Source organism: Rhinopithecus roxellana, chromosome 15, assembly GCF_007565055.1.
Source record: "Rhinopithecus roxellana isolate Shanxi Qingling chromosome 15, ASM756505v1, whole genome shotgun sequence".
In the NCBI taxonomy this organism is placed as follows: Eukaryota; Metazoa; Chordata; class Mammalia; order Primates; family Cercopithecidae; genus Rhinopithecus; species Rhinopithecus roxellana.
The window spans coordinates 55,142,465-55,159,403 of NC_044563.1; the positions used below are offsets into that span (position 1 = coordinate 55,142,465).

Below are 16,939 nucleotides of genomic sequence, written 5' to 3' on the forward strand. Positions count from 1 at the left end.
CTAGCTGTTCTTTAAAAAAACAAAAATCAAAGTCAAATTGCTTTCAGTTTTTCAGAGTGAAAATGGAGGCACAAGAAGGATATTCAGATGTGCAAGCAAATTGCTTCTTTTACATCCTCATAAAGTATTTTCTTTTCTCTTTTCTTTTTTTTTGAGACGGAGTCTCGCTCTGTCACCCAGACTGAAGTGCAGTGGTGCGATCTCAGCTTACTGTACCCTCTGCCTCCTGGGTTCAAGGAATTCTCCTGCCTCAGCCTCCCGAGTAGCTGGGACCACAGGCACGCGCCACTACACCCGGCTAATTTTTGTATTTTTAGTAGAGATGGGGTTTCACTATGTTGGCCAGGGTGGTCTCGAACACTTGACCTCAAGTGATCTACCAGCCTTGGCCTCCCACAGTGCTGGGATTACAGGCATAAGCCACCATGCCCAGCCTCACAAAGTATTTTCTAAAATATAATTTGCTGTAGGGTTCACAGATGAGCACTGTTCACATTAGGTGATATGCAAACACATCATTATTGGCTCAGCAGGAAACAGACTTTTTGTACACTCTAGTTAACATGAAGTTTTCCAATAAAACAAATGACAGTGGGAGGGGGTAGTGAGGAATCCAACCCTGTAATGTCTACCTAGAATCCGAATAGGAAAAAATAAAGCTATTGAAATAAAGATAATTTAGTAATATCCTATAAGTCACCAGTGATTTCCATAAAATGCTGCACAGACACAAAGTCTTGAGTGTGTTACTTAGTTGTTGAAAAGAGAGCCTTGTGTGAGGCACAGCTGATTTGGAACATTAAAGAGCCTGGCTTCCCTTTCTGCTTTCCATTCTCCCAATAGAAACAAGGGTCTTCAAAGAATTGGCCAGTCTTACAGGTCACCTCGGGGTATAGATGACTCTCCACTATGGTGCTGGGCAATTTTATTGAACAGGTGGCCACTGGTGGTGATGGCTAAACCACTCATTAAACAAATTGCTGTAAATGGCCTCAGTATGAAGGTGTGCTCTCTGTACCCTTAATCTGACTTTAATTCTGCAGAACCTCAGTCTTACCATGTTTAACAGCATTGCCATGTAGGACATGCCTTTATCCTACACTGTATATATATTCTTTACGCAGAAGTATATCTAACTGAAAAGTATAAAAATATAATGGTGGAAAACAAATGAATTTAAAAATGTATGATGGCTGATAGCCCAGGTAACTGCAGGTGAAATGTAACCAGAAGTCAGAATCTCGGGGCAAAATCAAGTACAGCTGTGTACTTGTGGGCTGTGCCTTCAAATAGTTTAGTTTTATACCCTCTTAAGGCAGAACCAAAGTTCTCTTAATGTTTTGGCAAGTGTTTTTCTTCCTGGAGGATCATAAAAGCAGGTGGAAGAATCAGTCTAATGGTCTAATGGTTTGTTGGGCATGCTAAGGGAAGGATGTCAGCTTGACATCTTTGGATACTTGGTTAAAAACTAAGGCTAGTAGGTGAAGAAAAACAACAGAATAGTTTTTGGTTTTAAATTTGTACAAAGGCTACTTACTGAATACTGGAAAAAATGACAAAAGTGTTTTACCATCTTTGCATAAGAAAAAAAAGATTTTCCTTTTGAAACTAGCTCAGGATTTAATCTTGAGTCATGTCATCATGTGGTAAAAACAATCTGGATTTTACAATAATTTATAAAAAGCAAAAAAAGTCATAAAAATGCTAAATGATGCAGAGCTACAAATATGATGATACATGAGCAGAGGGGTCAAATCAGATTTTTACTTCAGGCAGGTGTTATGTTTGTGAAAAGTGATGCAATTTGTAATACATTCAAATGCAAATTAGAACTAGCTGCCTTACGATGAGATTTCACTGTCATTTCTTATCACCCTAATTTTTGTGGGTTCTGTAGGTTTCAAGTAACAGAAACTTACATCTATTTCCTTCAGAAAATTAAGGAGCAGATATTTTAATATGCTTTATGTAAATAGGATTCTGATCATTTTAGTTTTAGTTAACGCAACACACTTCCCTGGGCACAACCATGACCTCTCTGAGAACTGGAAAATACTGCATAATTAAAAAAATCGGAGTGTAATGACATTCCCTGACAACTTCAAATAAGTTATGTGAGGAGGATGAACTATGGGTAGTCTAGACCACCAGTCCTATTTGTCTAGCCATAGAAACAGTGACAACTTAAAGATCTGCAAAGATCAGAGCAGAGCTGGCTGAAGGCACAACATTCTATACATGTCCTCATGGAGCTTGAGAAAGGTTATAAGATGACCCACTCATTCTGGTTGGCTGTGGCTATAGGCGGACACCATAAATCCTGGGATGTGGTTAAGTATTGAACCAGGGGCAGGTCTGAGCTTGCTTATGATCCTCTGACTAGCCCTGGAACAGACAGTGAAGAACTACACAGAATCCCACAGCTAGCTCGCTCTCTCTTCTCTCTCTTTTTTTCTTACCTTTGAGAACCATCCATGAGATTAATACAATACTAATCAAATATGACAAAGCTGAGTGCTGGCTCACAGCTAACCATCAGGATATGGGGTTTTGTTGGCCCTTAGCTGACTGTTTGCATTATTTAATCAAATATTAAGAAAAGTATAATTCACATGCAACCCTTGGCAAAAAGAAAAAAAGATTAATTCCTTAAAACCAGCACAAACTGTTAACCTGTTAAGAAAAGCCCAATTGTTTCTGCATTTGAAGCATACACACACATCATCTCTGTTTCTTTATAAACTGGAGCATGAAAGGAGGAGGGGACAAATGAGATAATGCCATGAACTAAACACCCAGCAGGCCTCACTTCTTATTCTTTTTGTGGAGTGGGTGGCAGCATTAGTCAGAAAGTCACTCCTCTGCTATGATGGTCATGACATATTTGAACTTGTAGATCTTTAAGGATTTCCTTATTTATTCTGCCAGGTCTATGGTAGGTGCTTGTTTTCTTGGTGGAATGATTCATCAATGCTTCCTGAGAGGCTCAAACAGGATCACTGGCCAGATTCCAAAGAGAAACTGTTTGGGGACAAATTAGGACAAAATGAGAAAAGACAAAATTGTTCCATGTTATCCCTGAAAAAGAATGAGAAAGAATCCATGGGGCTGTGACTATACATAGGTTTGCTAGTGATTGTCCTGGTATTAGTAGCCTAAGCATAGTTTATTCCTTCTAGACTTGGACCAGATATCAGAGAGTATTTTTATTGAGTTTATTTAAATTTATTAAGCTTTGACTGTCAAACATGGAGCTGGGCATATAAATTATCTCTGATCTTTAAAACAACTCTGCAATGTAGTTATTACCAGCTCAATTTTATTGTTGAAGAAACTAAGGCTTAAAGAGATTTGTCCAAGAACATGCAGTAGTAAATGAAAGATTCAATGCCTTTGGTTCCAAAGCCTGTGTTTGTTCCACTACCTTTCCAAACTCCCCTTTCTTCTTCCACCTCTATCCTATACTCCCAGTACCATATCCCCAACACACACACAGGACCTAAGAAGTGGACTTACCTTCACTTTTGGCCTATATCTCAGGTAAAGTGTTCTTGTATACAAACTGAAAGAAAAGTGGGAGGGGGAAAGCTTTTCAGATTCATTTTTAATTCATACAAACTGGTATACTGACAAACTTAACCATAGTGCTTCTGCATGTACAAAGCAAAAAAAAAAAAAAAAAAAAAACATGAGTATATGCTTCATTTGTTCAGCAACCGGTTTTTTTTGAGCACCTACTCAAAATACTCAGTAAACCATGCTGTAAATGGATGTGCTGTAATCTAGGCTTTGATGTTCCATTTTATACAGCACAAGCAGAGTACATTTAGCATAATTCTTAAGGGCCATAGGACTTTGAAAATAGAAAATGAGCACTGACTTCAACTTAAGGTCATCAGCTACATTAGCTCCAAACAAGAGAGTCACAACATGTCCTTTGAAGCTTTGAAGCCAGGCATTGATTTCTCCTCTCTAGCTATGAAAATCCTAGATGGTATCTTCTTCCAGTAGAAGGGCTGTTTCATCTACATTAAAACTCTGTTGTTTAGTGTAACCACTTTCATCAATAATCTTAGCTAGATCTTCTGGATAACTTGCTGCAGCTTCACCTTGCACTTTTATGTTATGGAGATGGCTTCTTTCCTTAAGCCTCATGAACCAATCTCTGCTAGCTTCAAACTTTTCTTCTGCAGCTTCCTTACTTCTCTCAGCCTTCACAGAATTGAAGTGAGTTGGGGCCTTGATCTGGATTAGGCCTTGGCTTAAGGCAATGTTGTGGCTGGTCTGATCTTTTATCCAGACTACTAGAAATTTCTACACATCAGAAATAATGCTGTGTCACTTTCTCATTATTCATGTGTTCTCTAGAGGAGTACTTTTAATTTCCTTCAAAAACTTTTCCTTTGCCTTCACAACTTGGCCAACTGTTTGGCACAAGAGGCCTACCTTTTGGCCTATCTCAGCTTTCAACATACGTTCCTCACTAAGCTTAATCATTTCTAGCTTTTGATTTAAAGTGAGAGATGTCTAACTCTTCCTTTCACTTGAACACTTAGAGGCCACTGTAGGGTTATTAATTGGCCTATTTTAAACTTTGTTTTCTCTTAGGGAATAGGGAGACTGGAGGAGAAGGAAAGAGACTGGGGAATGGTCAATTGGTGGAGCAGTCAAAACATACAACATTTATTAAGTTCACTGTCTTATATGTGCATGGTTTGTGGTGCCTCAAAACAATTACAATAGTAACATCAAAGATCACTGATCACAGGCCAGGCACGGTGGCTCACACCTGTAATCCCAGCATTTTGGGAGGCCAAGGTGGGATGATCACTTGAGGTCAGAAGTTTGAGACCAGCCTGACCAACATGGTGAAAGCCTGTCTCTACTAAAAGCACAAAAATTAGCCAGGCGTGGTGGTGCATGCCTGTAATCCCAGCTACTTGGGAGGCTGAGGCAGGAGAATCACTTGAACCCAGGAGATGGAGGTTGCAGTGAGCCAACATCCAACATCGTGCCACTGCACTCTAGCTTGGTAGCTTGGGGGAGACTCTGTCTCCAAAAACAAAAAAAAGAAAAAAGAAAAGAAAAAAGATCACTGAGCACAGATCACTATAACAGATATAATAATAATAATAAAGTTTGAAATATTGTCAGTATTACAAAAAATAAGACAGAAACATGAAGTGAGCACATGCTGCTGGAAAAATGTCACCTATAAACTTGCTTAGCAGGGCTGCCACAAACTTTCAACTTGTAAAAAATACAATACCTGAAAAGTACAACAACAACAAAGTTATGCATGTTTTGTTTATTTTGAAATCAAGAAGTGTGATGTTTCATGTCTGCTCTTTTTCAAGATTGATCTGGCTACTTGTGGCCTTTTGTGGTTCCATATGAATGTTAGAATTATTTTTTCTATTTCTGTAAAAAATGTCTTTGGAATTCTAAATGAGATTGCATTGGATCTGTAGATGGCTTTGGGTAGTATGAACATTTTAACAACTTTGTCTTTTAATCCATGAACACAGGATGTCTTTTCATTTGTTTGTGTCTTGCTTACTTTCTTTTATGAATGTTTTGACCTAGTTAGAGGTCTGTTCTGTTTATTCACAACTCAGTCTTGGTAGGTTCTACATTTCTAGGATATTGTCCATTTCTTCTAAGTCATCCAATTTGTTGGCATATAATTGTGTGATTCTTCTTATCTCTGTGGCAGCACTGTAATGTCTCTTCTTTCATTTCTGATTTTATTTATTTGAGTCTTCTGTCTCTCTTTTTTTTGTTAGTCTAGCTAAGATTTGTCAATTCTGGTGATCTTTCAGTATCCCAACTCTTAGTTTCATAGATTTTAAAAAATTTTTCTATTTTGTTTATTTCTGCTCCATGTTATTTCTTTCCTTCTGCCAAATTTGGGCTTAATTTGTTCTTCTTTTCCTAGTTCTTTGAGGTGTAAAGTTTCACTGAGATTTCTCTTCCTTTTAAATGTGGCATTAATTTCTATAAACTTCTCTTAGTACTGCTTTTGCTGCATCCCATAAGTTTTGGTATGTTGTATTTTTGTTTTCATTTGTCTCAAGGTATTTTCTAATTTTTTGATTTCTTCTCTGACCCAATGTTTGTCCAAGAGTATACTATTTAATTTTCATGTTTGTGAATTTTCTAGTGTTTAAAAAGCATTTACATCATCCTATTTGAACAGTAAAGAAAAAAAAAAACAAACTCTAGTACAAGGCTAAAAAAGTCTCTATTTCCTACCTGAAAAGGATGTGAAGATAGGAACCAAGGCCAGTTAAAATATGCCACCATGCATGAAATTGTGTGGTAATACCTATGATAGGTGGTACCTTCTTTCGAAAATTCCTGTGTGGAAAGAAGGAGAAAATCACCATGTTAAAATTTTAAAATATTTAGCAACTAACGCTGATAGTCTTAGAGCATTTTAAATATCGTTCTCGAAACAGCAGTTATTTAATTGCCTTAAGTTTCCTGTAGTCTGCCACATTGTTATCCAAAGTACATTCTGAGGAACAGTATTCAACAATGATAATTTATGGTCAATCCGTGTCATCTTAACCCTTAGACACTTTTCTCTCTTATATCTTTTTGAAGCAAATCCCAGATACTATATCATTTTATTTCTAAATATTTTAGTATGTATTTCTAAAATATGGAAACCTCCCTAAAACATAACCACATTTTCACACCTAAAAATAATAATACTCCCTTAATATCATAAAAGATTCAGTTACTGATCATCGAAGTTCCAAATTTCTCATACTTTATTTTTTTAAATGGTTTGTTTGAATCAGAATCCAAAAAAGGCCAACACATTGTATCTGGTTGATATATCTAAGTCTCTTAATCTATATGTTCCTCCTCTCTCTTTTTTCCTGCCTTTGCAAAGTTTTTTTTTTTTTTTGAGACGGAGTCTTGCTCTGTCACCCAGGCTGGAGTCTCCTGCCTCAGCCTCCCAAGTAGCTGGGATTACAGGCACACATCACGAAGCCCAGCTAATTTTTATATTTTTAGTAAAGACAGGGTTTCACCATGTTGGCCAGGCTGGTCTTGAACTCCTGACCTCAAGTGATCCGCCCCCTCAGCCTCCCAAAGTACTGAGATTACAGGCATGAGCCACCGTGCCTGGCTGTGCCTCTGCAATTTATCTGTCAAAGAGACCAGGTCATTCATTCTGTAGATTTCTCACAGTCTGAATTTTGTTGATTGCCTTCCTGTAGTACTGTTTAGTACCTTCCTCTGTTCTCTGTTTATGCAAAATTGTTAGTTCACAGGATTTGGAGTTGGAATAACCCACCTGTTTAACCTATTCAGCATGCTCATTTCATGGAAAAGAGGGCCAGAAAGACAGTGTCTTAATGACAGACTAGAATCCAAAGACACCTAAGTCTAAGATTCAAACTCCTGGCAATATATGATTGCTGAAAAGATGGTTTACAGCATTTTTTAAGAAAATAACATTAAGCATATGAAAGTGTATATTTATATACATATTTTTCATATGCTTATTACAAATCAGTCTTCTTTATTCACTGAAGCAGATCAGGCAGGTTTCAAAGGAATAGTCAACATTTGATTAACTATATAGTTCTGTGATGCCCACACACACAAAACCTAAACCCTACAGAGGTTATGAAAAAGTCTCAGGTCCAAAATTTTAGGTAATTTAAACAGGCATTCCAATAATTAACTTTATTATACTGTACATATCTTTTAAATGTCAACAATAGTAAAAATTCATTTCAGGGCACTATTATTTCTATATATTTATAAAATTCTCTACTTAATAAAATCTTGCCAAAAATATTTCTGAAGGAATGAAAATATATCTTACCTCAGTGAATCACAAAATATGTTATCTATATTCCAAAATAAAAATCCCAATAGAAATATACCCAATGATGTATAACCCAGTCCTCTAAGCCATGGATAAACCCTGTGGGGGGAAAAAAGAAAAGCAAAATAAAATTTTCTCAAGTCATGTCACGATCAGAAATTGAAGCCATAACTTTCTTCCTTTTTTATAAGGGCTGGGATCTCACTATGTTGCCCAGGCTGGAGTGCAGTGACTATTCACAGGTGTGATCATTGTACATTCCAGCCTCAAATTCCTGTGCTCAAGGGGATCCTCCCATCTCAGTCTCCCGAACAGCTGGGAATACAGACATGTGCTACCTTGCCTGGCAAGAAGACATCACTTTCATTAGAAGGAAAAGTTTTTGTTGATAGTAAAAGCAGACCTATCAAATTTTCTAATAATTTGCCTACTATATGTAGCCATTAAAAGGTGCCGAGAAATAAGCCACGAAAACTTTAATAAATGTATTGGGAAGGTAATCTGAAAGTACCTGATAACTTTTTTGGTCCCATGAAAGAGGCAGGGGGATAGTGGATTAGCTATCAATGTAGGTTGAGTCATATACTCCATGTAAGGCAATGTAGTTACACACACACACACACACACACACACACACACACACACACACACATTCATTCATTAAATCACTTAATAATATATATGGAGTGCTGTGTACCAGACATTGTTCTAAGCATTTGGGAAGGTAGTGATCAATAGGTAAAGTTTTTGTTCTCAAAGAATTTACAGTATAGTTGGGGAAGGTAAACAATCAAATATATAATTATAATTGCTTTGAAGAAAAATAAGGCCTGATAAGGAAAGAGTGATATGGGGGTATCGTGGATGGGTGTGCATGCACAAACATACCACACACAAAATGTTCAAATAATCCCTGTGAGGCGAGTATTATTATTTTTACTTCACTGATGAGGAAATTGAAGCTTGGTGAGGTACTGAAAATAGTATCAGCTTACCTATGTTTTATAGCTTCAGTGAGGTATAACTGACTTACATTAAAACTATTAAATATATTTAAAGTGTCTATCTGATCAATACATCTGTATATACCCATGAAACCACCACCACAATCAAGATATCCACCACCTCCAAAAGTTCAATTTGCATTTTTTAGAATGCTATATAAATGGAATCATATCATATATACCCCTGATTGTATAGCTTCTTTCATTTTACATAATTCTTTGAGATTCATCTATGTTATTATGTTATCAATACTTCATTTCCTTTTACTGCTGAGTAGGTACTCCATTGTATGGTCACAGCACAATTTGTTTCTCTGTCCAAAGGCAGGTTTCCAGTTTTTGACTATTACAAATAAAGCAGCTATGAACATTCACAAATAACACTTTATATAGACATATGTTTTCATTTTTCTTGGGTAAATGGCTAGGAGAAGAATGGCTGGATTGTATGGCAGGTGAATATTTAATTTTTCAAGATAATTGCTACACTGTTTTCCTAAGTGGCTGTACCATTTTACATTCCCACCAGGCATGTATAAGTGTTCCAAATGTTCCACATCTTCATGAGCACTTGGTTTGAAGTCAGTCTTTTTCATTTTAGCTGTTTTAGTAGGTGTGTAGTGGTATCTTACTGTAGTTTTAATTTGCATTTCCCTAGTGACTAATGTTTTTGAGCATCTTTCATGTAGTTATTTACTATCCATACATCTTCTTTGATACATTGTTGTTTGCCTTCTTATTATTCAGTTGTAAGAATTCTTTCTTTGTTTTACATGTAGGTCCTTTGTTGGATGTATATTTTGCAAGTAGTTTCTCCAAGTCTGTGGCTTGCCTTTTATTTTCTGAATACTATATTTTGAAGAACAAAAGTTGGAAATTTTGATAAAGTTCAGTTTGTCAATTTTTTGTCTATAGTTTGTGCTTTTTATTAATAAATCTTTGCCAAACCAAAAATACCTCCTATATTTTCTTTTAGAAGTTCTATAATCTTAGTTTTTACATTTAGAGATATAATTTACATTTGGAAATATAATTCACTTGTATTAAATTTTTATATTGGTGTGAGGTTGAAGTTCATTTTCTTTGTCCTAAGTATATTCATTTGTCCCAGCAAAATTTGTTGAAAAGATTATCTTTTCTCCACTGAATTACCTTGACATATTTGTTGAAAATCAGGTCAGTATGGGTGTGTGGGTCTATTTTTGGATGTTCTATTGATTTATATTGCATTATTACCACCAATACAACATTGTCTTAGTAGCAGCACAGAGTAAGTCAAGTCATGCAAGTCCTCTAACTTTGTTCCTTTTCAAAAACTGTTTTGGCTATTCGCAGTCTTTTGCATCCCCATGTTAATGTCAGAATCAGTTTCTCCATTTTTACCAAAAAGCCTGCAGAACCTACAAATCAGGATTGGAGAACTGGCATCTTAACAATATTAATTTTTCTGATCCATTAAATGGTATATCTGTCTATTTGTCTAGCTCTTCAATTTCTCTCAACAAAAAAACTGTACTGTGTAGTTTTCAATGTACAGCTCCTGCATATTTTGTTAAATTTAATCCTTAAACATTTAATGTATTTTGATGTTATTGTAATTATACTTTACAAAATTTTGTTAATAGTTCACTGCTAGAACAGAGAAATATGATTTTTGAATCACTGACTAGAATCTTGTGCCTCTGCTAAATTTCACTTATTGCTTCTAACAGCTTTTTTTTTTTTGAGATGGAGTCTTGCTATCACCAGGCTGGAGTGCAGTGGCTCAATCTTGGCTCACCACAACCTCCACCTCCCAGGTTCAAGCGATTCTCCTGCCTCAGCCTCCCAAGTAGCTGGGACTACAGGTGTGCACCACCACGCCCAGCTAATTTTTGTAGTTTTAGTAGAGACGGGGTTTCACCATGTTGGCCAGGATGGTCTCGATCTCTTGACCTCGTGATCCGCCCACCTCAGCCTCCCAAAGTGCTGGGATTACAGGTGTGAGCCACTACGCCCGGCCCTCTAACAGCTTTTCTTGTACATGTCCTGTGATATTTTCTATACATGATCATGTCATTTGCAAGTAAAATGTTGGGTAGGATTTCCACCAGTATAATGTTGAATTGAAGTAATTATAATATATATCCTAGTTTTATTCTTGATTTTTAAAGGGATTAAAAAAATCCATGTTATGACTAGGTGTTTTATATGCTATAGAATTTATAGGTTAAGAAAGTTCCCTTCTATTACTAGTTTGTAAAGGGTTTTGTTTTGTTTTTGAACATAAATAGGTGTTGAATTTTACAGAATGCTTTAGTCTAAATCTTGGTATGTAATTTTTCTTTTAATTTTTAATTTTAATTTTCTAAAGACTGGTCTGCTTCTGTCCTTTACTTTTTAAATATAGTGAATGGCAATAATACATTTTTCAATTTTGTTTTGCTTAACTGTAAGTATTGGCATATAAGTGAATGTAAAAGGTAATTAGTTTAAAAACGATCAGGAAAGCACAAACCTGGCAATGTATGGAAAAGGCATTATTACTACTGTTTGATGAAGGTTCTCAAGAGAAGATGAGCTTAAGAGTCACAGTCTGGCTTCAATTTTTCAGAGTTTATCATAGCCCCCATTTGGGGAAGGCAAGAATGAGTCCTAAGAAACATAAGCCTCAACACAGTGAAGGCTTCTGGCAGTGTGGGCCAGGTACTGAAATATGACAGGAATATGATCAGTGGGGGTAGGGTGCTATCTGTTTTCTGCTTCTAAACTTACTTACCATGGCCAATCTTCAGCTCTCAGGGGCAATTCAAAGCAAAACTCTTCTGTGGGGTAAAATGAATGTCTTTGGTTATCCGGGTAGCAGGGCGGGAAGGGGAGAGCAAGAACATCAGCACATGGTCCATGAAAGGCTAAGGGGACTTACTATCCATATAGTATCAGGTGCAAGAGTGTAGAACACAGAAGGCACTCAATATATGTCTCTCTGTATCTCTCTCTCTCTATCACACTGCTTTATTCTGGACTGCCTGCCTGTCTAGCATACAGCTGTCATCTGAGAAATCCCTTTCCATCACCTGCACCTTAGGAACTGCCTTCACCTCTCTTCTCCTGTCTTATATCCCATGCACTCCTCCTTTTTGTAGTACTCTCATTTTGGTGAAGCACATCTTTCAGTAGGTTCTTGAGCAGTATTTAATGGGATGTAGGTTTTTTTGAGATCTTGGAATGTATGAAAATATATTTTTCTCTGTATTTTACTGATAGTTTGGCTGCCTGTAGAATTCTAGCTTAGACATAATTTTCCTTTAGAAATTTGAAGGCACTGGTCTCCTAGTTCCAATGTTGCTTTGGCAAGCCCAAAGCCATTCTGATTCCTGATCCTTTGTATATATTCCTGCCTCTCAACTTATATACTTTCTGGAATCCTTCCTTGTTCTGGAACTCTGAAACTGCCATAGGTCTATTTCCATCCATTGTGCTGGGTATCCAATGAGCTCTTTCAGTCTAATAACTCATGCCCATCAATTATATAATGTTTTCTTGAATTAGTTTGGTAATTGCTTCTCTTCCATTTTCTCTGTTCTCTGCGTCTGTCTCCTTTTTGATATTGGTTCTTCTATTCTGGCTCAACATTATCTATTCAGTAATATTTCTATTGAATCTATTCTATCTGCCATTTCTTTCTTTTTATTTTGTCCTATACTCAGAGTGTCTTCTTTAACTGTATCTTTTAAACACTTCAGCTTTTCATTTTATATTTTTTTTATCTTTTTTTAAAATTAGACAGAATTTAAAAGTCTTGCTTTGTTGCCCAGGCTACAGTGCAGTAGTGCGATCATAGCTCACTGTAACATCAAACTCCAGGGCTCAAGTAATCCTCCCACCTCAGCCTCTCGAGTAATTAGGACCTCAAGAGCGTGCCACCATGCCAAACTAGTTATTATTATTATTATTTCTGGTAGAGACAGGGTCTCACAATGTTGCCTGCTGGTCTCAAACTCCTGGCCTCAAATGATCTTCCCACCTTGGCCTCCCAAAGTGTTGGGATTACGCTTGGCTCATATTTTTAATTTTTAAGATTTTTAAAATTCTCTGAATGTTCATTAAAAAAATACCATCCTATTTTTGATTCATAGGCATGGTATATCGCTAGGAATATTAATGAATTAATATTTATTGTTTTTGAAGCTTTATTCCTTCTGCATAAGTTGGTTCCTCCTTCCCTTATTATTTGTTTTGACCTCCATCTTTCATATTGGATTCATTCATCATGTGTGACACTGTCGTCTCATTTTTAATAATCTAAAAAGGGAGACTAAAAAGGTGATCATAAAAGCCCTAAGTATGTGGTTGAGGTCTTTGGACTAATAACCGTCACTGTAGGGCTATTTTGCTGGGAGAGTTGTTGAGGGAACCCCCAATATCAGTATTTTTAGGTCTTTTAGGTCAACCATATTCCCTAAAAGAAGATTCTCTTTTTTTTTTTGCCTAGAGTTCTTTGCAGTCAGCATTGAGAAAGTATAACCTCACCCAGTTTCCCTGATTTCAGTATGCTATTCACATGCTCAATTGTGCCTGGCAAAATTTAGTGTAGACGTATTGTTTACCCTTTCCAGAGAATAAATTTTCAGACTTCTGTAATTACTCATTGCTATGAAATGGATGAGGGGATCTGCTTTTAACCAGTTCTCATTTTAGATCTCTCTTCTATCTCCTTTTCCAAACTGCTTGTTACTGCTAATGCCCAATACTTGAGAAAATTCTGTGATGTAAACTGAAGGTTCCTGGCTCAGAATTTGTCTTTCTTGGGCCTGTTAAGGCAGTTAGTAGTAGTCTATCTATGTTCCAGCTTCTAACATTTTATTGAGTCTCCTCCTTGTGGGCTTATTTCTTTCAAGTAAATTCCTTTGTTGTAGTTTTAGTGGAGTTTCAGAAGAGAGCAAAATTAGATACCTAGTGATTTTCAGTATTGTGTTTCTGTTTTATCTTTCATTAATTTCTGCCCTTTATTTCCATTCTTCATTTATCTTCAGGTGTACTCTATTGATCTGTTTTCTAATTCAAAAAAAAAAAATTTTTAAAGGGGTGATGCTAATCTCTGTATTGTTCCAATTTTAGTTTATGTGCTGCCAAAGCGAGCTTTGTTTTCTAATTCTTGAAATCGAATGCTTAGTTCATTATATTTCAGCCTATTTCTAAGGTAGACATCTAATGTTATACATTTCCCTCAAAGAACCATTTTACCTATATCCTACTTAGATTTGTAGAATTTTCATTATGATTCCATTCTAAGTATTTTAAAATTTCCATTATGATTTCTTTTTTTTACTCATGAGTATTTAGACATGTGGTTTTAGGTTTCCAAAAATCTGGGCCATTTTGACTAATTGTTTGTTTTGTTTAAATTAATTACACTGTAGTCAGAGAACACCTGTGCATGATACCAGTTTTTTTTTTTTTTTTGGAGACTGAGTCTTGCTCTGTCGCCCAGGTTGGAGTGCAGTGGTGCGATCTCAGCTCACTATAACCTCTGCCTCCCGGGTTCAAGTGATTCTCCTGCCTCAGCCTCCTGAGTAGCTGGGATTACAGGCACCCACCACCATGCCTGGCTAATTTTTGTATTTTTAGTAGAGATGGGGTTTCACCATATTGGCCAGGCTGGTCTCAAACTCCTGACCTCAAGTGATCCTCAGCCTCCCAAAATGCTGGGATTATATATAGGCGTGAGCCACCGTGCCTGGCCAATGATACTAATTCTTTAAAGCAAGGGTCCCCAACCCCCGGGCCATGGACCAGTATTGGTCTGTGGCCTGTTAAGAACCAGGCTGCACAGAAGGTGAACGGTGGGAATGAGCATTATTGCCTGAGCTCTGCCTCCTGTCAGATCAATGGTGACATTAGATTCTCCTAGGAGCACGAACCTTATCATGAACTGCACATGCAAGGGATTACGAGAATCTAATGCCTGATGATCTGTCACTATCTCCCATCACCCTCAGATGGGACTGTCTAGTTGCAGGAAAACAAGCTCAGGACTCCCACTGATTCTACATTATGTTGAATTGTAGAATTATTTCATTACATATTACAATGTAATAATAACAGAAATAAAGTATACAATAAATATAATGCTCTTGAATCATCCCGAAACCATCCCTCCACCCCAATCTGTGGAAGAATTGTCTATAATGAAACCGGTCCCTGATGCCAAAATGGCTGGGGACTACTGCTTTAAAGTTTGTCAAACCTTGCTCTAAAGCTAATATCGAGTAGAATTAATAATTATTCTACACATGCTTGAGAAAGGTTTACATATTTTAAATGTTAAGAGTACAAGATCATTTTCTTATTGTGTTACTCAAATTTTATCTATATCCATATTTATATATATATATTTTTGTCTGAGTTACTGTGTTAAAGTATTTCAGCATGATGGAGCATTGTCTATTTATCTTTGTAAATTCTGTCAATTTTTGCTTAAAAATTTCCATAAAAGTTTAGAATTTGCCATTTCTTTCTGGTAAATTGAATCTTATTACTAATCTAGTGAATGCATTTGTTTTAAATGATGCCTTAACTTTTTGTTGGTTATTAAAAGTTCTAGTCCAACTTCCTTTTGGATCCAGTTTTTAGAATCTTATTTACTCCTCCATGTTTCTGAAAGATATTGTAAAGTCAATTATCATTTTTAGTGGTTACCAAAAATGCATATGTAAACATGAAAACTAATCATTGAATGTATTCTCTTCCCAAGTAACAAGTTTCTTGACTTAGAAACTCTGTAACTTCGATTATCCCCTTCCATTGTACATGTTATTTTGTCCATTTGTTCCACTTTGTATATTTTTATTTTTTCAAATGACACACTATTTTAGGCAGTCACAATATTTTGTTCAAATATTCCCACTGGTTTATCATTTTTTCTCCTTTATTGTTCTTTCTTGCATCTCAGCTCTTCTGCCTCAAGAATATCTCTTAAAGAGTATTTTAGTGAGGTGTATTGGCAAAATCTCTCCATTTTTGTTTGTTCCAAATTGTCTTTATCTTACCCTTGTTCTTGAAAGATATTTGGGTATAGAATTCTAAGCTGATGGTTAATTTCTCTCAGTACTTTAAAGATAACAGTCTATATGTGTTCTGGCTTCCATGGTTGCTGTCTGCAGACCAACAGTTACTCTTTGTTGGTAATACATGTTTTTGTTTTTGTTTTTGTTTTTTTTTAATATTTGAATGCTTTTAAGATCTTTGTCTTTGGATTTCAGCATCTTCAGTATGCTTTTTCTACAGGTATCAATGAAGATTCAATTGTAGAGACTAGTAACAACTAGATGGTAAGCCGAAAAGAATTTAATACTTTCAATTTCAACAGAAATGCTGAATGAGCAAGTCACAGGCTTTTCAGAAATGACTGACGAACACTACCACAGAAAAATCTTGCCAAAGGAACTTTTTTCTTTGTCACAATTAGGAAGCTAGAGAATTGGGAAGCCTCTGGACCAACTTCTGCACCGAGCATCAAACTACCTTAGTATAATTCACAGATCAGGAAGCTGTATGCATCATGACTATTTGCACCAGTCATGATGCATACCCTAGATCCACACTAGTAAATGGATACTACCACTTCTTTACATACTACCACTTCTCTTCCCTCACTTAACTGGTTCTGAATTCAAGCCTCATGTTAATACATGTGATTGGCAGAACCTGAGTGTTACTTGGAATCTTAAAGCTTTTAACCTTTTAGCATCTGTAGTACTGGAAGGCACACTAGAAGGAGGTTGGAACCATGCTAATCTATCACATCTGCCACACCTGAGAAAGATTTCCATTTATTTGTCTTGCTTGGAATTTCTTGTTTTTGAAGCCAAGGAATCATGTTCTTTGTCAGTTCTAGAGAATTCTCATTTGTTATCTCTTTGAATACTTCTTCTTTCCCCATTTTTGCTATTCTCTCATTTTGGAAATGCAATTAAATGTTATTTCTCTGTGATGTTATCAGGCTTATTTCTTTAGGTTATCTTCCAGTTCACTAATTCTAACTTCAGCTGTGTTAGTATATTTTTTACTTATCCATTTTTTTATTTTGATGATTTTATTT

General features: G+C 36.3%; 1 protein-coding gene across 1 annotated transcript in view; it reads right to left on the minus strand.

The window, feature by feature from the left end:
* Nucleotides 1-1,500: 1,500 nt before the first annotated feature.
* The window catches only part of ACER3 (alkaline ceramidase 3), a 163,653-nt gene continuing 148,214 nt past the window's right edge, over nucleotides 1,501-16,939 (minus strand). Inside the window, exons 8-11 of the mRNA XM_010366770.2 lie at nucleotides 7,850-7,951; nucleotides 6,256-6,360; nucleotides 3,517-3,562; nucleotides 1,501-3,021 (exon numbers count right to left, since the gene is read on the minus strand). Of these exons, the coding sequence (XP_010365072.1) occupies nucleotides 2,968-3,021; nucleotides 3,517-3,562; nucleotides 6,256-6,360; nucleotides 7,850-7,951 (307 nt within the window). The 3' untranslated portion in view covers nucleotides 1,501-2,967. The remainder of the gene's footprint in view (nucleotides 3,022-3,516; nucleotides 3,563-6,255; nucleotides 6,361-7,849; nucleotides 7,952-16,939) is intronic.